Raw genomic sequence first — 24,831 nt, forward strand, 5'->3', positions numbered from 1 at the left:
TAACATCTCCCCAGTTAATGCAAAGAACATGTTCACCTGTTAGTTTCCCCCTGGCATGCAGTAAACCCTGGAAACCTAAGTCTCAAATCGTGCGCACAAAATTTTGAATACTCAACTGCTCCCCAATACCAACCATCTTCTTGCATGCATATTGTTCTGTATTTTAAACACTTTTCATTCTCCCCTAATATGCTTTTGTTGCTATTTACAGGCTTTTGCAAGAGTAAAAACCTGCTGTGGCACCTTACTGATTCCTATCCCAGTTAGGAAACTGGAGCTTTGAACAGCTACTTATACCAGTAGTCCACATAATTCACTACAGTGTTTTTAGGCTTGTCAGCAATAATTGTGTGTTAGCATGATTATCTGCTACAGCTAGGAGCATCTGTCATCAGACACTCCTATCCACAGCAGAGAATCATGGGCTAATGTTGTTCTTGTAGTGTAGATGGACCCTTAAACTATTAATTTCCAGCATGCTTGCTTATCAGCTGGTCACCTCTCAATCTAAAAGCAGCATTAATAACTGAAAAATCTTCATAATAGCTTCAGTGGAATTAACAGAAGCTTTTTTGAGACAGGGATAAGTTTGCTACTCCACAACAGTGCTGTTTTAAAAAAACATTGTCCAACAGGTTTATCATCTTCATTCAAATTAAATCATCATCATTCCAGGAAATCTGATAAGCAGCTCTGATGTTTAGTTCTAAATGTAAAATGTTTGGGGCAAATGATTAAATTTATTAGATATACACACTTTCAAAAGTGGTACACAAAAAATACACACATAACTTATGCCCCGGAGAAAAGGAGGCCTGTTATATTTCCTATTTTGATAAGTATGCAAATACTAGAGTTTGTTTCAGCTTTGGAAATCACTTTGGGAATAGCTTCCTGTGGTGCCTAACCTGAATTATAATGCTGGTGACATGTCATTTCAGAGAAGTGAATTCTCTCAAATTCAGATTTGTTCAGACATATTCGGGAGAAGACCTGTTCTCTCTGAAAATAGCTTGCCTTATGTGATCAATGAAAAAAAACTGTCACCATCACAGGTAGTGATGGCCAAATACAGATGTTGTGGTTTCACGTTAGGATGGGGCTCCCTCATAGGTTAAGTCACTTTATATTTTAGTGCTTGCATATACTACGCACTCCAAAAACTTTATTCGATCAGAGCTTTCCTGGGTAAGTAGATTATGTGAGGTTTACATAGCTTCGGTGCATGGCAGCATATTCCCAACATCACGTTTTCTTGCATTTGGAAAGCAGTGCTGAGGGGATTAGTAATAAACTAGTATTAAATTAAATGCTATGTATAAAATGTATTTATAATAGAAGCAATCAAACCCTTCTGAGTTAAGTTTCTTTAACACTATGGCCTTAAACTTACCTGGTTGAGAAAAAACTAGCTGGGAGAGGTGCTGTGCAAGTGACTGAAGTGTTGAAGCTCCTCCAAGACAATCCACATCTGATACTAACAAAATGCTATGGAGACATATTAGAGCTCTGCACTGTACTGTGTTCATTCTGGAACAAAGTAAATAAAAGAAATATGCCTATTGAGGCTCTATTAATTAAAAATGATCAATATAAACAAGGAATTTTAATTTAATTATGCAATGTTGCGGTGGGTATAATTCTCCTGGGGATCACAAACTATCTGCATGTAAATATTTGTATCTTGTTACTAAAACAATGTAGCAGACTTGCAAGGTCCAGTTCTCTAGGGTGACCAAAGATGAACCACACAAAATATCAATGTTTGTGGTACAACAGATCTTGAAACTGAAGATCTGATGTTACATTAATACACTGAAAATGTAAAAAAAAAGTCAAAGAAATTCCTACTTTCTAATTAATGGCTTCCAAGATGGACTGTGCATACAGATGTCTACAGCAACGCTGTTCAGAAAAGCTGTTTTTTCAAGAATCTGGAAAAAAAAGTTCAGCAATAGGTTTTTTTGGGGTGAAGGACAGTTTAATGTTAGCTATTTCTTTCAGAGAACCAGCTGTGTTAGTCTGTATCCGCAAAAAGAACAGGAGTACTTGTGGCACCTTAGAGTCTAACAAATTTATTAGAGCATAAGCTTTCGTGGGCTACAGCCCACTTCATTGGATGCATAGATTGGAACATATAGTAAGAAGATACATATATACATTCAGAGAATGTGGAAGTTGCCATACAGACTGTAAGAGGCTAATTAATTAAGATGAGCTATTATCAGCAGGAGAAAAAAAACTTTTGCAGTGATAATCAAGATGGCCCATTTAGACAGTTGATAGGAAGGTGAGAGGATACTTAACTTAGGGAAATAGATTCAATATGTGTATTTCTTTGTTGATCACTCAGCAGAAACATTAACCTATATATTTATCCCACAATCCCAAACGACCTCCAGTGCTTCCCCAGATGTCAGAAACTCCAACCATGGTTCACTCAACTTAAAGAATCTACAGCTTCTCTCCTGACAACTTCTACAATGAAGTTATGCCCTGGGTTTAGCATAATATTTTTTATATTAAATTATAAATTACTTGTTTCCATATTTAACTGAAAACCTCTTTAAACAATTTAAAATAAATATGCTGCATGATTTCCACAATGCTGCAGAATCCAGGGATCTTGCCAGATATTTTAGATTCAGTTTGCCACAGATACACAGTTTATCTTATGTAGACACCCCCTTTGTTCTCAATTCTATCACACTGCCAAACTATTACTACTACTACAACAATATGAGGCATGTTACCTTCGCAACTCACAGTTAAGAATGAGCAAGGCACTTTAAAAATAAACAACTCTGAACTTTTGCCAATCCTTCATATCAAGTTTTTAAGGTTAAAAAGTTTAGGTAGGATTCCCGCAGCTGAAAAGACAGAAAGATTAACCAGAGGACCCTCCAAAGATCTTCCTGTTGTTCACACAAAGAATTTGGTAGCAAAGAGGGACCAAATTAGACTATCAAAGAATGACAGGAAAGGCTTAAAAAAAATCAGATGTTACTCAGATCCTCCAGTGCCATTCTGGATCCTCGTTTGAAAGAAATCAAACTACTTCACCGACACAGTTAAATGAAGCATCTTTATGGAAACACCAATCCCTAATGGCAGAGTGCCCAATATGACTTTATAGTACATACTATCACTGAACAAAATGTTTGGAAGTTTGATCTTTTTATTACAAAGGAACACACCTTCAATGTGAAATCAGTCAATTTTTTTTTAAAATGTACTCAAACTCATCTCAGATTTTACACCTAACTTGAAGATCCCCTTTGAATTTTTGTTATTTTACAGTCCCATTTTCTTATTTTAAAAAAATGTTTCCCTCTTCCCTATCACTGCATGAAAAACCTACACACACAGGGGAAACTCACCTGACTTTACATAGAAAAAGCAAGAGTGACTAAGCAAAAAAATCCCCAAAACACTGTCAAATAAAGCAAACTAAATCGAGTATTTTTCTCATGTTGCCAGTTACAGTTATCTGAGTTGTTACTTGTAAAAGTAGCAGGTGAAATATTTTTCCAGAAACACGATTTTTTAAGTTGGTGTCCTTTTAAGTACTGGAGGATTAAAGTTATTTTCCTGGGATGCATCAGTTATAAAGATGAATTAGAAGCAAGTTTTAACAACCCAAATCTCTTAACCTATTAACAAAATACGGTGTATTTTTGAGAAGGATCCAAGTATATGTACATATATTTTAAAATAAACAGTAAGTCATGGCTCTGCTTCTGTTAAAGTGGCCTAGAGAGCAAAAACAAAAATTGTGCTAGCCACAGAAACCGGTGCTGAGATAGGAGCAGAGAAGGGTAGGAATTGAAGTAACTAGATTCATAGCTTCCAAGGGCAGAAAGGATCACTGTGATCATCATCTGATTTCCTGTTAACAGGCCATTGAACTTCCCTAAATAAATTCCTAGAGCTTATCTTTTAGAAAAATATCCAATCATGATTTTTAAATTGCCAGGGATAGAGAATCCACCAAGACTTTTGGTAAATTGTTCCACTGGTTGATAACCTATACGTAAAAATTTATTCCTTATTTCCAGTCTGAATTTGTCTAGCTTCATCTTCCAGTCATTGAATGGGTTATGCCTTTCTCTGCTAGGCTGAAGAGCCCATCATCAAATATTTGATCCCCACATAGGTACTTATAAACTGTAATCTAGTTATCCCTTAACCTCGTCTTTGTTAAACTAAATAGATTGAGCTCTTTCAGTCTATCACTATACAAGGCATGTTTTCAAAACCTTTAATCATTCTTGTGCCCCTTCTCTTAACCCTCTCCACTTTATCAACATCCTTCTGGAATTGTAGATATAGTATGACAGTAGCAATCACACCAATGCCAAATACAGCGGTAAAATAACCTCTTTACTTCTACTTGAGATTCCCATTTATGCATCCAAGGGCTGCACTAGCCTTTTTGGCCACAAGTTCACATTGGGAGCTCATGTTCAACTGGTTATCCACCACAACCTCCAAATCTTTTTTCAGTCATTGCTTCCCAATAGACAGTCCCCCATCCTGTAAGTATGGCTTACATTCTTTGTTACTAGACATATACATTTACATTTAGCTGTATTAAAATGTTAATTGCTCGCTTGCGCCCAGTTTACCAAGCAATCCAGATTGCTCTCTATCAACGATTTGTCATCTTCATTATTTACCACTCCCCCAGTTTTTGGGTGACCTGAAAACTTTCAGTGATTTTATGTTTTCTTCCAGGCTATCAATAAAAATGTAAAATAGTTTAGGACCAAGAATCGATCCCTGCACGACCCCACTAGAAACATACCCGCTCAATAATGATTCCCCATTTACGATTACATTTTGAGACCTTATCAGTTAGCCAGCTTCCATTGCATTTAATATGTACCATGTTAATTTTATATTGTTTTAATTTTAAAACAAAATGTTATATAGTACCAAATCAAATGCCTTACAAAAGTCTATTACAGCAACACAGTTACCTTTAATCAACCAAACTTGCAATCTCATCCAAAAAAAGATATCAAGTTAGTAGGACAGGATCTATTTGACATAACCCATGTTGATTAGCATGAATTATATCACCCTCCTTTAATTCTTTATTAATTGACCCTTATCAGCCAGTCCATTATCTTGCCCAGAATCAATATCAGACTGAGTGGCCAATAATTACCTAGAACGTCCCATTTACCCTTTTTAAATAGTGGCACCATATTTGGCACATCTTCAACACTGTGAGCAGATCTGGTTGCCCTATCTCAAAAACGATATATTGGAATTGGAAAAGGTATATAAAAGGGCAACAAAAATAATTAGGGGTATGGAACAGCTTTCATATGAGAAAAGATTAATAAGACTAGGACTTTTCAGCTTGGAAAAGAGACAACTAAGGGGGGATATTATAGAGGTCTACAAAAGCATGACTGATGTGGAGAAAGTAAACAAGGAAGTGTTACTCTCATCACACAAGAACTAGAGGTCACCAAACAAAAATAGGAAGCAGGTTTAAAACGAACAAAAGGAAGTATTTGTACACAGTCAACCTGTGGAATTCCTTGCCAGAGGATGTTGTGAAGGCGAAGACTATAACAGGGTTCAAAAAGAACTAGATAGGTTCATGGAGAATAGGTGCATTAATGGCTATTAACCACGATGGGCAGGAATGCAAAACCATGCTCTGAAGTGTCCCTAGCCTCTGTTTGTCAGAAGTGGGGAATGCATCACTTGATGATTACCTGTTCTGTTCATTTCCTCTGAAGCACCTTGCATTGGCCACTGTCGGAAGACAGGATACTGGGCTAGATGGATCATTGGTCTGACCCAGTAAGGCCGTACTTATGTTCTTAAATCACAACATTAGCTTTCTTCCAGTCTTCTGGAACTTTCCCAGCATTCCAACACCTAAAATCAATGTTAATGGTCCTGCAAGCTCCTCAGCCACCTCCTTTAAAACTTTTGGGTGCTAGTTATCTGGAACTGCTGGATTTAAAAATGTCTACCTTTAACAGCCACTGTTTAACATCCTCTTGAGCAATTAATAGATTAGAAAGAATGTTATATGATGTGATTAGGCTATGAAGTTTTCAGTGTTGTTGTAGCTATGTTGGTCCCAGGAAGACACACACAAGATGGGTGAAGCAATATCTTTTATTGGACCAACTTCTGTTGGTGAAATAGACAAGGAGTTTCAAGTTCCATGGAACTCTTCTTCAGGTGACCTCCAGCTTCAGGTGGAGCTTAAAAGCTTTTCTCTTTCACCTACAGAAGATGATCCAATAAAACATATTACCTCACCCACCTTGTCTCTATCTAGCCTGTGAAGGGTAGTCAGCACAGACGGTTTATTTTGCCTCTCTTACAGCTCATACAGAAATCTTCTCACTAGTTAAAGGCTAATTGTTGAGGTTCCAGAATGGTCATGCTGGAGAATCAATCTAAGCATTGATGCAGCAGAGAGAGCCTCCAAGTGTGTACACACAGGGACTGGTGTACAGTGTTTAAGAAAATCTTTACTATAGTCACTTTAAAAATGAATGTTTCATATTTTCTGATGCCTGTGAAATCCTACTAAGATGAGTTCTAGGGACTCAACAGCAAACTCAGAACTGGCAAGTGGACTATAGAAATTAACAATTTAAGAGGGGGAGGGGGAGAAGTTTGTATTTATTTCAGTTTGCTCTCTGGCATTCTCCCCCAGCCTAGATAGGAGTGAAAACTGGCATTTATTCCCATGGCTTGTTCAATTTCCATTTTCTCTATGCAGGTCACCCTTAATATATCCAACTTGGAAAATCCTGTACAGTTTCAGAAAAGCCCAATATCTGACTTCATTCCTGACATACTGGAGGAATTTTCTAGTCCCATTTACACCACAGAATTATTAAGTCAGCTTGTATGAATGATGCGGTATATCTAGGATTTTTAAAAAAACGCTAAAGGTTGATTAAAGATAAATCTTCCTGTACTATAGTTGGATTAGAATAATTTGTTGGTCTAAACTAGGGTCTAGTTTTGAAAAGTGAAAAGATTGAATTTGAGTTGTGATCAGATGATATACAGCAGTTCTACCTTCTTTGGAATGAGGTTGTTCATGAGTGCTGCGTGAACCTCAGCACAGAGGCAAAGGGGTGACATGGGCTGCCCACTGCCCTCATCGTAGGAGTTCTCCATAAACAGATCACTCTCATCACTGCTCGAGAGTTCTTCCCACTCGTCGTCAGAGGGATCTAAGAATAGAACAGATTTAAAAATGAAATCTGAAGTCACGCACAAACTAGGCACCCCAACTCCTGAATTATCTAGTGTGCAAACTAGTGTCTGATGCCCAGTTTAACGCCAGAAAAATATTACACGACAGTCTCTAGGAACTAGTGCTCTAGTACATTTCAAGCCTACAGCCTTATGCATGACACTTTAAACCAATTTCATATGAATTATTTTAATAAAAGGCTCATGTTTAGGTTAAGCTTATTCAGTTTATCAAGTACTACAGATGGAACAGAATGCTGAGTTTGGAATATTTGTATTCATTCAAAGACTGCATCTGTAGAGGGCAAGGGATATGTTTACATATATACATATGTAATATACATATATAACAAAATATTTATATATTTCCTCATTACAGATGATTCCCAGTCAAACCCACATTTTCAACCCCACCTGACGACTCCTGCTCCCTGCCTTATGCCCCCTTGAAAGGAAGCCAGGACCTGGGGTGTGGAGTCTGTCTCATGCCAATTCAGCTAATTCCCCTGGGCCCCCTGGTGAGCAGGGTATGTCTGAATTCAGTACACTGGCTGATAAGTTCGGAAATCAAAATATCTTAGTCCCTAAGCAACCTGAAAATTAAATGAACACCCGTCTCCGGATTCCTCTTAATTCCTACAGACCTTATTTCCGTCTAATCATGGACTGGATAGTACCGTAGTAATGCAAGGGGTTTGTATTTTCTACTGAGTAAACAAGCAGCAGCATACGCAGCTACCCACAAGAGATTTTCTAATTAAATGAGGAAATCTTATGAATTACTGTTCATTAGATGAGATATTCAGTTTAAAAAGATCTTCATTTACTAGGTGCAGATTTTCACACACGGTAGAAATTACCAAAGAGAATATATATGGTGTTAGTAGGGTTTTCATCAGAACCAGCAAGATTTACTTAAGAAGTTATCACCTACATGTGGGTAGCTTGGGGATCAAATTTACGTTATGGTCAGGAGCAGTAATGTCAGAGATTATAAGTTTCAGCTACTCATTTTAATATTCATGTTGAGGACTCCTCAGTTATTTGATTATTTTATTAACTGTCAGAAGAATGACTAATAAACTAGGATTGAAAAGAAGAGGCAGACTAACTGCTGAAGAGACGAGTCAAAACTGAAAAAAAAATTTCTCCCTCCCCCTTTTAAAAGTAAAGCAGCCTGTTTTCAAAAGCTTCATGTATGTAGAGCCCTGTGAAATACTTCAACAACCACATTGTTTCAGAGTAGCAGCCGGGTTAGTCTGTATTCATAGAAAAGAAAAGGAGTACTTGTGGCACCTGTGTTCTCTGTGTGTGTATATAAATCTCCCCACTGTATTTTCCACCTAATGCATCCGATGAAGTGAGCTGTAGCTCACCAAATCTTATGCTCAAATAAATTTGTTAGTCTCTAAGGTGCCACAAGTACTCCTTTTCTTTTTTAAGCCACATTGTGCGCATATAATTCCTATTGTCAGCACAGTACAAAGCTGCCTCTCCTCCGACTTTTGAAGTTGCATTCCATAATTCTAGGATGCAAAGACACTAAAGGACAAATGGTACAAAACAAAAGAGAATAAGGAAGCCAATGCAAGATGAAGATAGCAGCTCCATAACAAGAATGTGATTGCACAGCAGAAGATCGATCTACTGTAACAAACTGAGGCTCCAATCCTGCAAGTGTATCCAGGTGCTCATGGAATCCTATTTACTGTCCAGGATTCTGCTCAAGAGCCACCTTCCTCCACTCTCCGTACAGATCCAAATGTAGGATCAAAGCCTTAATAGCACTGAATGTCCTGGGACAAAAAGAACTGGAGGGGTGGGGGGGAGTAGCGAGGGGAAAGAGGTTTTTGTAAGTTATTCTTAAAGAGCCATTATCAACCTGAAAACCACATTTCCAGCTGAAAATGTTGTACCTACTATTCCTGCAAATAACCATTAAGTTTACTAGAACAAAAAATTAATGAAAAAAAATCTATTTCTTTCCAATGTACTAGGTATATTTGCACAGAAGTGCATGCATAAATCAGTTTCTCTTTTGTTCGTGGTTAGTATCATCACTTTCATGCATTGCTCTAGGGGGAGTTTATCCACATACTCTTCCCTAAGAAGAGTGTTTATCAGTAACAGCAGCAAAGCTAAAACTGAAGAGGCGGATCTATGCACATAAAGGAAGGGGATGGAGGAGAGGTGGGCCTGGGCAGGTTTAGTGGTGTTGCTCTCAGGGTTGCCCAGGAAACTCTCACAAGCAAAACGAGGGATTAGAAAAACCTTTGTTATTTATTTATCCCCCTCCCCCTCCAAATTAAATAAAAATGAAAGTCAGGACGTACTATTTAAAAAAGGCTCTATCAGACAGTTAATTTTTGAAATTACTTTCATGAAGTTCAAGCTGACATTTTTAAATAGTTGCAAGACAACTAGGAAAGTTCTTAATATCTGCAAAAGAAAAATGTCTAGTGCACAGATTAAAAAAGCAGAGAGAGTTATTGTAATTATTTAAAATCTAAAGAAAGCAACTAAGATGCTCAACTACAGCTGCTATAGCAAGTCCTATAGCAATAATGGAGATAAAAAATAGAATATTATATATAAACCATGATTTAAAAACAAACTAATGATTCTCTCGCATTGCTGCAGTCATAAAAGAAACTAAGAGATTCTTCACACTGAAGGTCCAAAGGACAAACGATGCACATTTCAATGGTGTTGTCCCATTTCTTTTAAAACCAACCATTGATGATTTTATCATTTAGTGAGTAAGCAAAAGAGTTGCTGCTCCAGAGCCATAAAGAAGACATTTGCTACATTACTCTTTAAAACATTCCCTCCCTCCCACCCCCCCCCTTTTTTTTTTTAAATAAATTTAGAAGTATCAATGGTATCAAGTTCAAATTTCCCTCTTTGATGGTGGGGCCTGGATAGCAACACCACAAAAAGCTGAAACCTGAGCTGCAGTGCACCCAGCCCCTAACTGAAGACGGAAGAGCTGCTGAGTCTTTGGCCCTGCCTGCACTTGAAAGCCTGGCAAAACCTTCTTACTGTAGATGCAGTTATCCCAGCAAAAGTTGATACAGTTTTTCTGTGTTCAGCCAGCAAAATAAGCTACACCAGAAAAGCACTTTTTTGCCAATATAACTGCAGACACTAGGGCTTCTGACAGCACAGCTATGTCATGGCAAAAAAAAAAACAAACAAAAAACACACCCCTAATCAACATAGCTAAGTCTGGTGAAACTTAAGTGGAAACCTGGCTTCAGATTGTGTACAATTTTGCTGAAGGACTCCAACAAAAAGGGAAGTTTGAAACTGATACACCTCAAATCTGCAATGTCAAACACACAGAAAAAAAGATTAGAAATTAACATCTTGAGATTCTTTACATATGCTCAGGGTTTAGCTGATTGCCATATTTGGGGTCGGGAAGGAATTTTCCTCCAGGGCAGATTGGAGAAGCCCTGGAGGTTTTTCGCCTTCCTCTGTAGCAGGGGGCATGGGTGACTTGAGGGAGGCTTCTCTGCTCCTTGAAGTCTTTAAACCATGATTTAAGGACTTCAATAGCTCAGACATAGGTGAGATTTTTCATAGGAGTGGGTGGGTGAGATTCTGTGGCCTGCGCTGTGCAGGAGGTCGGACTAGATGATCAGAATGGCCCCTTCTGACCTTAGTATCTATATACAGTAAGGAGCATTAAAGGATGCAAATCTATGGTTTGTTCACTTTTAAGAACAGGAGGATTAGCAGGTCAAGTTAGATAAGATCCCAGAACAGTCCAACTAAATTTACCATGTTACTAAAAATGGAAGCCTTGGTAACAATGAAAAAGCAGCCTACATACCTTCACTGCAGCACATATTAACAATGATTTCCAGGGCTGTCTGCTGAGCCATCAGTAAGGCTGTCACTTGTTTCAGCTCCCACTTATCAGCCTATAGAAAACGAACAAACTTAATTTTGGAGGATAGCACTCTAGTTTTAAAGTAGCTAGATTGTCAACCAAAACAGATACAATACGATAATTGTGAATAGGTGTCGCATAAAAAACTAACAGAAAAGAGAATATCAAATGTTCTAATACTGGTGTGTGCCAAACTTCAGAAATTGTTTAGTATTTTGTTCTGCAGACTAACAGAACCTCTATCCCCACTAATAGGCACAGATCATTTGTCATCCTGAAAGGTCTAATCTCATCAAAACCTGCCAAAATCTCAGAGTTGTTCTGTTTTCCCCCTTTTCAATACGTCCAAATTCTTATAATTTGTAAAAAAGAATTATAGGTGTGACTGGTACCACTGTCTACTAAGGTTGCCCGGCACTTCCCATTAATTCAGTTACTTCATAAACTTTAACTATTTGGGCTGAAATTTGACAGGCTGGGTGTCTGCCTCGGGCTGAATTTATTTTAAAAAATTTCACCAAAATGACTCAGTAGTTTCTGAGAAGGAGGCTACTGTTTTGCCCTTGTTAAATTCTGGCAATCTTTCATTTGAAAAGGTCTAGCACTCCCATGCTTTGGAGCAGGGACCTGAAACTTGGCAAGGGTTGGGCTTTGTGTCAGGCATATGCCTTTTGCTGTCCCAATGAAAAACTGCCCAAATTTGGTCTAGTTGTAAGGCCCTTTGTAAACTGCAGGGATTAAAAAAAAAAATCACAGCAGAACCATGGTAGGTGTTGGAATTTCACAGGACAGGCACAAATGCCAAGGCTTCCTTCGTCTCCCACTTCATGGGGAGGCTGTGGCTGCATGATGGGGGTTAGCATGATGGTCCTATGCCAGAGGGGGACGGGTAGAGGAAGGGGGGGAAGCCACGCGCCAGCCCCAGCAGCCACTGCTACTTCCTGTCTGGGTGGCCAGCTGGCAAAGAAAAGGAGATAGCACTGATACCATCCTGGTAGCTCTGCCTATAATTAAGGGTGAACCTTCCATTATAGGACCCCATTTTCAGTTGCTTATAAAATTTTGCCAAACTTTAACAGATCAGGTTAAAATTCTCTATGCCAGGAGTCTGAGGCTGAATTTTTTGGGAAAGTTTCACCCTTCTGCGAATGAGTTACAGGAAAATGAGATTGGCAGTTAACCAAAGACTATCAGAAGCATAACACTGCCCTAAGCGCTATGTCAGCCACAATCTGCCATACTTACTGGAAGTAAATCTGAAATGTCATTGTCTCTTTTGATTTTTCCTTTAGGTGGTTCTTCCATTTCATCATCTTCATTCAATACAGAGTTGCCTATTGTATCACCCACATTTTCCTCAGTTTCTGCCTCTGCAGTGAGTTTTAATCTTTGTGTTTCAGCTTCCTTCATGTGAATAACTGTTTCACCAGCATCCACCACTAGTGATTCTGAGAAAATCTTCAGGATAGCATTAATTGTGCTTGCCTGGCTACTGGATGGAATGGTGTCCTTTATATTCCAGACAGAGCCTAAACATGGGAGAGTTAGAATGTCAAAACCTTTAAGCTACATGGTGCATGGCCTTCTTGTAGCCATTGCAAAACCAGAGCTTGTGCTAACTATAGTTCTCAGTATCCATGCCACATCTTTCATCAAGAATCTCGAAGTACTTTTCAAAGACAGATACAGATCCCCATCTTACAAAAGGAGAATCTAAGGCACATAAAGGTTTCCCCATGATCAGAGGTTTCATGGCATAGCTGAAAACAGAACCCATGTCCCCCGATTTCCAATCCCTTGCATAAAGTGAGAAACAACTGCCTCCTTCAGAAAGGTATGAGTCCTTTATGAATTGAAATTTCAGGAGTTTCCTATAGACTTGTGCCTTTCTGTTCAGTTTTTCAAGTGCCAATCTATATCGAACATTCAAGGCCCAAAACCTTAAGCTGTGGCAAACCTCATCTTGTGAAGATGGACAAAATATTTCCATAGGGCAATCCTGGTGACATGTTTCCTGATTTATATAGCAAATCTTCAGGACACTGAATGAGTTTAATTTTGAGCTATTCATGGTCTTAAAAGGACGAAGGGAGAGATTTTCTTTCCCATTACATTGCTTGATTTTATTATTCGTCAGACCTATAAACAGTCAAAAAATAAATTAAATAAAACCCTCCCTGTCCAAGCACAGGTACTGAGTGCTTTAGATAGGAGAATTCTAGTTAATTGTACTTCAATGTCAGAAATGATCATAAATTAAGCATCTTAACTGGAAGGTGTAACACAAGATGGTGAAGCTGAAGGCAAAGTATTCAATGGCCCAGGCACTTTATATTGGGTTTTAAAAACCATGTTTGAAAACAGTTTTTCAAAGTCTGTTTCAACACTCTTCCAGCTAAACCAATTTCAGACAAGTCTTGATTGGCCAGCCTGGACAGGCCAAACTGCTGTAAAACTGCTTTCAAAATCTCTGTTACAGTATAATAGGTTGGCCTCACACAGAGTGGCCAGATAAATCATATTAGAAATGGTTTAAATGTTGTTCTTGCTAAAGCAAAGTTCAAAATCTATTTCCAAATGCTTGAAAGCCCAGTGTAGATAAGGTCAAGAGCAACATAGTTTCTTTAATATTTATTACTGCCTTATTTCCTTAGTAAGAACTAATGAATGAGTAACACCAAACCAAATTGGAATTGAAGTCACAATCAAGAGGCAGCATTGCCTTTAGGCATGATTCGGATATTGGCTATCTTACGCTATGTGGCTGTGAAAAATGACATGAAACCCCAGGCTCCCTGACAAAGGCATAACAGTGGCAGGAATAGATTTGAGAACAATCTACCCAGCTCTTGCTTCTAAGGTGGCACTTTGGCAACAATATAATTTGTTGCTATTACTTTGGCATGATGGAGAACTAAAACCTCTGCCTCTCCCATCCCACTTTACCTTCTATACAGCATATACAAATATAAAAGTTAGGGTCCAGTTGATCATACCTGCCAACAATGTCCTTAAAAGGATATGCTCCATGGTACTGTCTTGGGACAACATTATGGATTCCAATACTTGGTGCGCAGAAGCATTGAAAGAAGAATGCAGCTCTGGGTTATCTTCTGTCACTGCCTGCAAGCAATGTGCTGTAGTGACAAAAACCAACCAACCAAAAATGTAATGTTTTCAGATGGCTAACTGGATAGACACTATCATCATGAAAGCTGCTAAATTTCACAAGTGTGGGATAAAAGTAGTTTACGGTACTACACTGCCCCAACAATAACCGTTTTCCAACTAAAAAAGGGTTTTCTTCTCCTTTTTTGTTGCATGAAAGATACTCACAAACAGGTGAAAGCAATGTAGGAGCTTAGTCTTGCAAACCCTTTTGGGCATGAATAATTTTACCCAGAGAACAGTCCCACTGAATTCAGTTACTCACATGAAGAAGTATGTGGATCAAGCCCTGACTGACTGTACAAGAGAAACAGTGGAAATGTTTTGAAGTACTTGTAACAATATTAGTTAGAACAAACATTTTCAGAGAGAAGTGTAATTTTTCAATTGATGGTGCCCCCTTGCATTACAAACTCATCCCTAAAAAATCTAAAATTAGTTAATTTTTCTCCAGAAAACCTTCCCTCTCACTCAAGCACTACAATACACCACTTCCCTTTTAGACTGAAAACAAGCATACAAGATTTCAAACTCCAAAGTGTAATTTTTATAAGGCGGCTTTCTGAAGTTCTTAGTTTCAGTTGTGAATCTATAGGATCATTAATATGACCACAATACAGTGTATTGCAAGGCTAAGTATATATTCGTAGCTCAAAACACTACATGATGATCACTACCCTTTTCACCACTTACCTACTGAGATAGCCAGATCTACGTTTGTGGAAAATTTCTTCAAGTATTGTAACACAACATCCAAGCACCCTTCTTTGTTAAATATAGATACTGCCGTACCATTGCACTCACTAAGTAAAACAAAGAATGATAAAACGTTTTTCACTTTTAACAAAAGTCACTATAATAGAACTTTAACAATTTATTCAAACATTTTAGTTTTGGAATGTATATTTTTATTAATTCATTTTAAAAAACTAACAGCTCCAAGACACGTTTTCCACTTTGAAGGGTGGTTATTTTCCACTCAGTAATAAGAAGTCATTGTTCCAGCACAGATAGTTGACATTCAGACGTCTGTACTATGTTTCTAAAACTATCTGAAAGGTGCCATTTACTTTAATTATCTTACTGACCTTATTTGTATTTATTTAAAGTTACCTCACTTATTTCACTTAGAACTAAAATATTAAGACGGAACCATGACTTCTATAGATCAGAAACACCACAGAACCCAGCCAATGGCCAGGAAACTTGCGAGAATTATTATTTGTCTAGTGCCCAAAATATGCTAAATGCTTTACAAAACATGGTCCCTGTCTCAAAGTCACTTACATTCGAAATAAGACACGACAAGTGACAAATGAATATAAGAAATCCAGTTCTATCGAGGGAAAGGGTTACACAACAAAAAGTTACGTGGCAGCACGGAGACTTGTGCATGCCGTTATTTTATAGTTGTGTGTGTGTGTTAGATACGAAGGCCCCAACCCTGCTACTACTCCATGCTTGCAGACCCAATGAAGGCTGTAGGGCTTAATATGGTCTCAAGGTTCCACCCCCATGGAGCAGCTTACATGATGGAGCCTAAATGAACAACAACAAAAAACCATTCTAGGTTGAAATTCAATTTGAACTCTTAGCTCAAGTCTTTGTCAGATTGTGTCATACCAATGTCTGCACTAGAATTTCTGTTAATATTGTTTCCGTTTCTCTTTGTGCAACCTGTAATTTTCTTCATGTCAGGTACACAAATGGATGTAAATTACTAATGGGACTAGTCACATGCTTAAATATGTTTAAGCACCTTCCTGCACCAAAGCACTAGCGGGCACTGGGAACATCTGCAGAGGGAGGAGGAAGAAAAGAAATCCTCACTCTTTCCCCCCACATGGCCGCAGAGTGGCTCCATGGTGAAGCCTAATAGCTAGAAAATCATGGCTCTTATGTGTAGCATAACGGGATAATGGGTGTTCCATTGCTACAAGGTTGTCCATCCCCACACAGGAGGTGGAAGGATTTGACCCAACAGAGGAGATGACTGCCTGAAACAAGTGGCAGGAGGGAGGGGGAAGCTATTTCTAGCATTGGTGGCATGATCAACCATTTTAATCTTCCCCTTGGGATTGCAGTACCTGGGGAAAGCACATGGTGGACAAATCTGTGTTGCGCATTGCTTCAGTTGCCTTTGATTTTAACATTGTGCTAAACTTAGTTCCTAGACAGTGTTCCCTTTCTTTATGCTGCAGATCTGCATAGGTCACTTTAAGGCTCATACCGCAGCACGCTCTTCACTATTCTGTTACTCTTCTGCAACATTCTCTCCATTACAGAAACCCCAAAGGCTTACTAACCTCTATGTTCTAAAGGTCTTAATTCTTTCCCCATTTCAGTACTCCATATTTCTATCTAGACATTCTGCATTCTCCTTAATGTCCTCTCCCTGTAGATTCAGCACTCTTTACACTTTCATGTAGTGATCTCCAGGCGCTGATAGAATGGGCATAGCACATGCAGATCAGGAAGCTCCACTCTGCCCCTTCAGTGGAGAATGCAGAGCCCAGCAGTATATGGGCCACCCTAGGTTTCCATTCTGTAGCTTTGCTATGAATTCTAGCGGACTCCCATTTATATAATCCATGATTTGGAGCATTCCAGAACTCAAGAGGCCTGAACTCAACAAAATCAATTATAAAACTCCTATTGGCTCCACTGAGCGCATGATCAGGCCCACAGAGAGTAGTTTAATTGTAGCAAAACATTAGGCTCCAGCAGTAGGGACTCTGGTGGGGCCTACATTCCCCATCGAGGCTGGGAAAGCACTGGAGTCTCCTGATTGGCATATAATGTTCCCCTACTTCTCCATTACAGAATGGTCCTACAGGAATTTTGGGAGGTGTCGTCTTCAGTCTCCCATGAATTGCAGAAAGTCTTCACCTTCAAAGTGACTATGGTCTAGTAGTTGCACAAAAGCCAAAATCAGGATTTAGGCTGAATAGCTCTTGGAAGTCAGATTTCAGCACAGTCCTACCTGCTTGATTAATAATAAATTTAAAATAATAACTTTGTGGATCTTCACGATCTTTCACTTAAAAAACATGTTTTATATTATTTGCCATTTATGGGGGGAAAGTATATAAATACATTTTTCAAGTTTGAAAAGGGATAACCATGTTAATATACAAACTACTTTCAGGAATTAAATAACCAGCTATTATTGCTTTTATCTTCACTGGGGCATATCAGGTCAAACCATTTTTCCAAAGAACTAGATATATAAGAAAAGCATCTGTGTTAATATTAAAATGAAGCTTACCATACATTCCAGAGCACATTAACAGCCTCATTGGCTATGTCTTCAACACAATTTTTCTTCGTATCTTTGCATTTCGTGGGAGAGACCTCATTGGCCTCTAGTCCAGCACTGCACTGTAACCGAATAGGCAAAAAGGAATTGGAAAAGAACTGGACAAGAGAAAAAAATTAAAAGCAGAGATCTCAGAACAGCTACTTAATGACAGAATTTACAGTTCATCTGCAACTCTTCATGACAAACAGGGTCATATACGAATTCAACTATTCCTTTCTACAGAAAAGAAATTACACACCTTTACAAAATCACCTTTTACTATGTCTTGTCACACATCCCCTCGTTTTCAAAAGCACTTTCTTCTAGACAAATAAACTTGTTAAACTTTTGTCTGACTGCCACAAGATTGGCAGATGCTTCTCACGAACACTGGAATGTCCATTAATACTAATAATCAAACGCTTTTACAGAATGTCATCTACATATCTCACAGCACTTTACAAACATGGCTAATATGGAGAACCGGGAAATATGTTGTTTTTTTTTATAAATGTCATTTTCCCCTCTGTGTACTCACCCTGTCTGAATGCATATTTAGACCAAAAAAGATTGTTGAAGAAACCAGACTGGAAAGGTAAAATAATACTCAAGGCTCAGAATCTAGGGTTCAAGAAACACTGTTCTCTTAAATGACTGCCCCTATGCTGAGGGAAGTTGTCAGGCTGACACAGAGACTTACTGGAAGTTAGGGGTCTGCAGCAACCACGCTGTAACTTGGTACCCAAAGAGAAGAGAGGGGCACCAGGGCTAAGTCAGGTCTATCCAGGGCCTCAAGGGGAATGCCAAGTATAGGTAAGATAGTATGTGTAGATCTCTGTTAATTTAAATCCACTTCTCTAAGAGCTGAGTACCCTTTGGCAAAACAAATATACTTTGTTTTCAAGGACCTGTTCCTGTATCACAGCATGCTATTCCTGTCCACAAACCCCCAGAGAAAACTCTTGAAGGTGCCAAGCCTATGGGCCTACTAATATGCTTGACAGCTAGTGGATGTAAATCAGAGACCCAGTGGGAGAGTGGATGATCATGGGATCCCATCCCAAAGGGAAGGTGGAGACCTTCCAGTTAAAAGGGATGCACTCAGTGGACTGGAAAAGGGTCTCAGAAGGGCAGTCTACACAGGGATTGACAGTTATCCACATTTTATAAATGGGGAAAGTTAGACACAGAGGTTAAATAGCTTGTCCAAAACACAGTAAAGTCAGCGGATAGATGGAACCCAGGTCTTGACTCCCAGTCTTGGTCCTTATTCACTGGACCAAATGGAGACTATATAGTACAATTAGAAGTATTAGGTATTACTTTATCTTACTATGACTGGTACAACAACAACGTTGCCAACTGTAAATTCAATCATTAATTTGAATTAGAGCACTCACTGTGAACCTCAGTAGACATGGCATGTAATGTCAAATTGTAAAGATCCTGCAATCAGATTTGCTTGCATGATTCACCCTCCCTATACCTGTGTGGGGTCCATTAACTTCAACGGATTTCTGTGTGGGCACAGGGATCCGTGCTAGCAGATCAGAGTGCAGAATCAGGTCCTTGCTTGGGATCTCTCTCTAGATTTGCATACAATTTTGGTAAACTCTCATAGAAATAAAGTGTTCCAGTTGTGTAATAATTTATGTGAAAAGGGATTAGGAGCAATTCCTTAGGGAGTTGAGACATTTGGTGATCATCCCAACCAGTAAGGGGCTTGGTCACTGTCTGCCTTCTGACCTTGTGGTGCCTTCAGGCTCTGCTGTTATGGCTCAGATTTCAAACATAAGCTCCCTAGCTGCTTTTTATCCATTGCATACCAGGACTCCAATTTGTTCATTCTCAACCTTTCCTTCATTATTCCTCTTGACCCAAAACAAACAAAGGAATACAATAATCTGTGAGATTGTACTTTGTTCCCTCACTTTTGAATCCACCAGGGTTTGTTCAGCAAGTGTTTGGAGGGTGAACCTCAGTTCACTGATACTGGAGTGCAACTCCTGTACCCACTACACTACTGTGACAGGCTGGAGATCATCCAAATGAGTAAGGAGCTCTGTCACCACCCGCCCTGTACCTTGGGGTGCCTTAAACGCTGTATGGCTCAGAACCCTGATATCAGTAGCTAGCCCACAAGCACAAGGTCTCACCCAGGCTTCCTCCAGCTTAGTCACTCCTTGAGGGGTGACTCCAACAGCCCTTGGAGTCCCGAGTCTTCCCAAATCCATCCTTCCCGAGTTCATAAATACCAGACACCTGGACCATTCCCGTGAAGGCATGAAACAGACCCACTAGTTATCAGTTTACTTTGGCGCACACACGCCATACAGTTTGTACAACAGATCTGCTTGGGGGTTAAAAAAAAAAAAAAAAAGAAGTAGTGGATTTAATAGAAAAACCCCAGATTCAAAGATGAAATAGTAAAGGAAAGCAAACATGGAACAGGTACAGAGAAGGGCTACTAGGATGATCCGAGGAATGGAAAACCTGTCTTATGAAAGGAGACTCAAGGAGCTTGGCTTGTTTAGCCTAACTAAAAGAAGGCTGAGGGGAGATATGATTGCTCTCTATAAATATATCAGAGGGATAAATACTAGAGAGGGAGAGGAATTATTTAAGCTCAGTACCAATGTGGACACAAGAACAAATGGATATAAACTGGCCATCGGGAAGTTTAGACTTGAAATTAGACAAAGGTTTCTAACCATCAGAGGAAGTTCTGGAATAGCCTTTCAAAGGAAGCAGTGGGGGCAAAAGACCTATCTGGCTTTAAGATTAAACTCAGTAAGTTTATCGAGGAGATAGTATGATTGGATAATATGATTTTGGCAATTAATTGATCTTTAAATATTCATGGTAAATAGGCCCAATAGCCTGTGATGGGATGTTAGATGGGGTGGGATCTGAGTTACTACAGAGAATTCTTTCCTGGGTATCTGGCTGGTGAATCTTGTCCATATGCTCAGGGTTTAGCTGATCGCCATATTTGATGTCGGGAAGGAATTTTCCTCCAGGGCAGATTGGCAGAGGCCCTGGGGCATTTTCGCCTTTCTCTGTAGCATGGGACACAGGTCACTTGCTGGAGGATCTCTGCTCCTTGAAGTCTTTAAACCATGATTTGAGGACTTCAGTAGCTCAGAGGTTTATCGCAGGAGTGGGTGGGTGAGATTCTGTGGCCTGCATTGTGCAGGAGGTCAGACTAGATGAACATAATAGTCCCTTCTGACCTTAATATCTATGAATCTATAAACAAGTTACCCAGCAAACAAACAGACCTCACCCTTGGTCTACGCCACATACTTCCTTCAGTACAATTACATCACTCAGAGGTGTGAAAAATCTACACCCCAAGTGATGTAATTATACTGACCTTATCTTCCTGTGTAGACAGTGCTATGTCAGCAGGAGAGTATCTCCCACCGACATAGCTATTGCCTCTCGTGGAGGTAGAGTTACTAAGCTGATGGGAGAGCTCTCTCTGGTCGGTTTAGAGCATCTTCACCAGACTTGCTGCAGCTGTGCCAATGTAAATTTGTAGCGCAGAACTGCCCTTAGACTTTACAATTCCATCTTCAATAAAATCCCTTTTCTAATACAAGTTACCTATTGCCTTTGAACAGTTTCCTAGCATACAGCCTAGATATTGGGGGGCATTAGCGTCCACAGACTGCTTCCCATCTAAAGACGGTCCCTCAGTTGCCTTTCACTTCCAACCCCTTCCATTTTAAAAGGCTTTGCAGGGTTTTCTTTTTCTTCAATCACTACAGATATTCAAAGTGGGAAAATACCCACTTGTTTCAATGACTTTCTATTAACTTTAATGGCCCATCATTGTCTTCTCCTGGATTGTGCAATGGTTACTTGAGTCTGGCTTGGGAGGTGCCTCTCCCTGTCTGATTGCTCACTGTCCAGCTGGGAGGTGGAGCTGAAGTTTATTTGACATTTTTGTCTAGTATATCATCATCATATACAATCAGCTGATTCAACAGCTTATTCTTTAGGGTTCAACCCCCCTGTTCTCCTCTTGGGGTGTCTGGTTGCTGACTGTCACATGTGCAATTTATTTTCAGCTAATATCCTAATTCTGTTTGATTGTATCTACTACAAATAAAAAAAAAATTTACAATTCTAACATTATGAGATACATTAATCTTGTCAGAATTTCTGTCTAAATTTCAAGTGACTCCTTCAGAACAATTTTACAAACATTTCATGGTAGTTTTGAAAAAAGAAAGACCAGGACAATTTAAAAATTGTATAGAAGTTAAAAAAAATTAACATACCTCTTTCAAAAGCGCTACAAGGGGTGTCATGATATCTTTAGTCACCATGTCATCACAAACTTCAAATCCTCCACAAGCACTGAGATTTCTGGAACAAGTTAAATGCCTTGGATCACATATTATAAAGTTACCTGCCTTGAATATTTCAAAGATGATATATTTAAATATTTCTACAGTAACAGATTTAGAGGTTATGACAGGTTTTGCTTTTTTTTTTTAAAGTAACATTTAATTATTAAGGTGATACTGCATGAATCACCTGCTTTTAGTCTCTTATATTTCTTAATCTAAAAATATATAAAACTCAGTTTTTTAAAAAAAAATACAGACGTATGTAGATAGCATAGCAATGAGCCAAAGCCACGGAAGCAAGTCTCAGAGGCCAGGTCAACTGACTCAGGCTTGCGCTACAGGGCTAATAATAGCCATGTAGATGTTCAGGCTCAGGCTGGAGCCTGGGCTTTGTGACCTACTGAGGAGAAAGGGTTTCAGAGTCCAGGCCCCAACCCCAAGCCCAAATGTCTACACTGCTATTTTTAGTCCTGTAGCACAAACCCAAGACACCTGACCTGGGCTTTCAGACTCTGTCATGAGTCTTCCCCCCCTCCCCCCCCAGTGTAGATGTACACTGAGCCTACTTTTAATCCTACTAAAATATGGCAAGATTTCATTTGGGAAACATAGCCCCAAGCCCTTCCTTCTGATATCCTGGAAGCTAATCTTTAACACGTGTGCGCAAAATATTTACAGGAAACTGTTACTGAACACATTTCTAAAGGAAACACTAACACTGACATTATGTTTTTGTGCAAATAAAAAAAACAACAACCGTAGGTCTAGGTGCAGTACAGTTAATCCCATAAAATTTTGCCCCTTAGTATTTCTTTCTATTACAGAGATGGAAAACAACATGCAACAAGAAGTGGGAACCAGAGTAGCAACAGCCGTGATCTTGCAACAAGACTCTTGTTGAGCTTACCTGAAGGCAATCAGCATCTGTCCATAAGAATCTCATTGGGAGATCAGGAATGTAGGCATTCATACATCAAGACTTTTCTGATTAGAACAATATACATAATAGGGTTAAAGTAAAAAACCCCAAAGATGACAATATTCAAGGTTGTTTCCTTGTATCTGAAACTCCTCTTCTCTACTGTACCAACAGTAACTCCTTCTTCTACAATACATTATTAAAAATCACTTACCGGAGAGCTCCAGCAGCTGTTTCACGAACAGCTAAACTTTGATCAAGCAACATGGGACCCAAACACCGGACAACATCTCTCTGCAGAAAGGCTGGGATTGCATGCTTCTGCTGCAATATTTTGGAAATGCTGGCACAGGCAAACTCCCTTACATCAGCACTTGGATGCTGCAGCTGAGGAGATACAACAAAGGAGATTAGAAAGCAAATTCACCAGAAAGTTACACTGTAGCAAGAGACAAAACCTGTCATTTTCCTCACCCCCAAACTGCACTGTCTTCCCCCTCGTTATCATGTTTTCTTATTTCTGTAAAGGAAGAAGACTTAACAAATTTTTAAAAAAATAAACACTTTTAAAAATCAAAAGATCTTCACCTAGATTTTAAACTCTGAAAGGCAAAAATCATATCAAAAGAAAAATGAGCATATAAGAGAAAAGGGAAGCAATGATTTGTTCAATCAGTTTAAGTAATCATGTACTACCAAAAGTCTGATTATGGAAAAACAGTTTTGATTACTCACACTCATAACATGTCTACATGAGCTTTAAGTGCAATCCTCTTCAATGACACTAGTGAAAAGTAAAGGGTTATGATGAGTGAGTGGCTACATCTATTTGGGGGTGGTTTTTTTGTTTGTTCTCTTGATATTGCTGAGTCCTTGATGATCTCCTGTCTCAGTCTGCAGGCGAAAGCTCTGCTCAGGTAGACTCAAATTTTCACAGAGTTTACGGCCTGCTGGGCCAACAAAAGCTGTTTCAAAGAGCAGGAGCAGCTGAGAAATGGAAAGAGGCAGAAGACGCACAGCTGCGTCACCCACCAAAGACTGGCCACTACTGCTGCCCCTGCCCTCTCCAGCGACGTACTAGTTCCCCGGGCAGGGCTTCTGCTTGCAAACAGGAAGAACATAGAGGAGTGGGTTGGTCAGGGAGCTTAACATGTTAAAGACTAAACTACACTATTTTTCTTTCAAAGGGAGAGCAAGTTCAGCCATTTACTCTGCATGACCCTCCCTTTTATGAAAATCAACAGTCGGTGAAAAAAAAAAAAAAAAAGAGAGACTCAAACTTCAGATGTTCAGCTGCCTCCTAATTCCCTCCTCAAGAATGGTACCAAGACTCAAGGGAAGAGCTGAGGTATACATGGCAAAACAGCTGGCTGGTGAGATGAAGGCACCTAGAAGTTTGCCAGTGGAGGAAGGGAGAGCGGTATGGTTATGTATTAGACTCAGACTTTAAGGTCAGAACGAACCATCATGATCATCAATCTGACCTCCTGCACGTTGCAGGTCACAGAACCTCATCTGCTCACCCCTGTAATAGACCCATAACCTCTGGCTGAGTTACTGAAGTCCACAAATCATGGTTTAAAGACTTTCAAGTCACAGAGAATCAACCCTTTACACTTGTTTAAATCTGCAAGTGACCTGTGCCTCATACTGCAGAGGAAAGCAAAAAAAACATAGGGTCTCTGTGAATCCGACCTGCGGGAAAATTCCTTTCCAGCCTCAAATATGGTCATCAGTTAGACCCACCAGCCAGACACCTAGGCAAGAATTAACTGTAGTAACTCGGAGTCCTCCCTATCTAGTTTCCCATCACCAGCCACTGGAGACATCTGCTACTAGCAGTCACAAATCAGCTACATGCCATTGATGGCAATCCTATCATACAATCACCTCCACAAACTTACCAAGCTCAGTCTTTATATGTTTTTTGCCCCCA

At 39.4% G+C, this 24,831-nt stretch overlaps 1 protein-coding gene across 4 annotated transcripts in view; it reads right to left on the reverse strand.

The window, feature by feature from the left end:
* Positions 1-24,831, reverse strand: part of HEATR3 (HEAT repeat containing 3) — a 42,795-nt gene that overhangs the window by 6,469 nt on the left and 11,495 nt on the right. For 3 of the 4 annotated variants that reach the window (XM_043494750.1, XM_038368081.2, XM_043494752.1), the window contains exons 2-11: positions 23,110-23,282; positions 21,905-21,992; positions 17,583-17,731; positions 15,008-15,117; positions 14,143-14,283; positions 12,392-12,675; positions 11,087-11,177; positions 7,069-7,226; positions 1,852-1,934; positions 1,394-1,530 (exon numbers count right to left, since the gene is read on the reverse strand). In XM_043494750.1, coding sequence (XP_043350685.1) covers positions 1,394-1,530; positions 1,852-1,934; positions 7,069-7,226; positions 11,087-11,177; positions 12,392-12,675; positions 14,143-14,283; positions 15,008-15,117; positions 17,583-17,731; positions 21,905-21,992; positions 23,110-23,282 — 1,414 coding nt within the window. The remainder of the gene's footprint in view (positions 1-1,393; positions 1,531-1,851; positions 1,935-7,068; positions 7,227-11,086; positions 11,178-12,391; positions 12,676-14,142; positions 14,284-15,007; positions 15,118-17,582; positions 17,732-21,904; positions 21,993-23,109; positions 23,283-24,831) is intronic. The other variant, XM_038368082.2, reaches the window with a different exon arrangement.

This window comes from Dermochelys coriacea, chromosome 12 (assembly GCF_009764565.3).
Source record: "Dermochelys coriacea isolate rDerCor1 chromosome 12, rDerCor1.pri.v4, whole genome shotgun sequence".
NCBI classification, from domain to species: Eukaryota; Metazoa; Chordata; order Testudines; family Dermochelyidae; genus Dermochelys; species Dermochelys coriacea.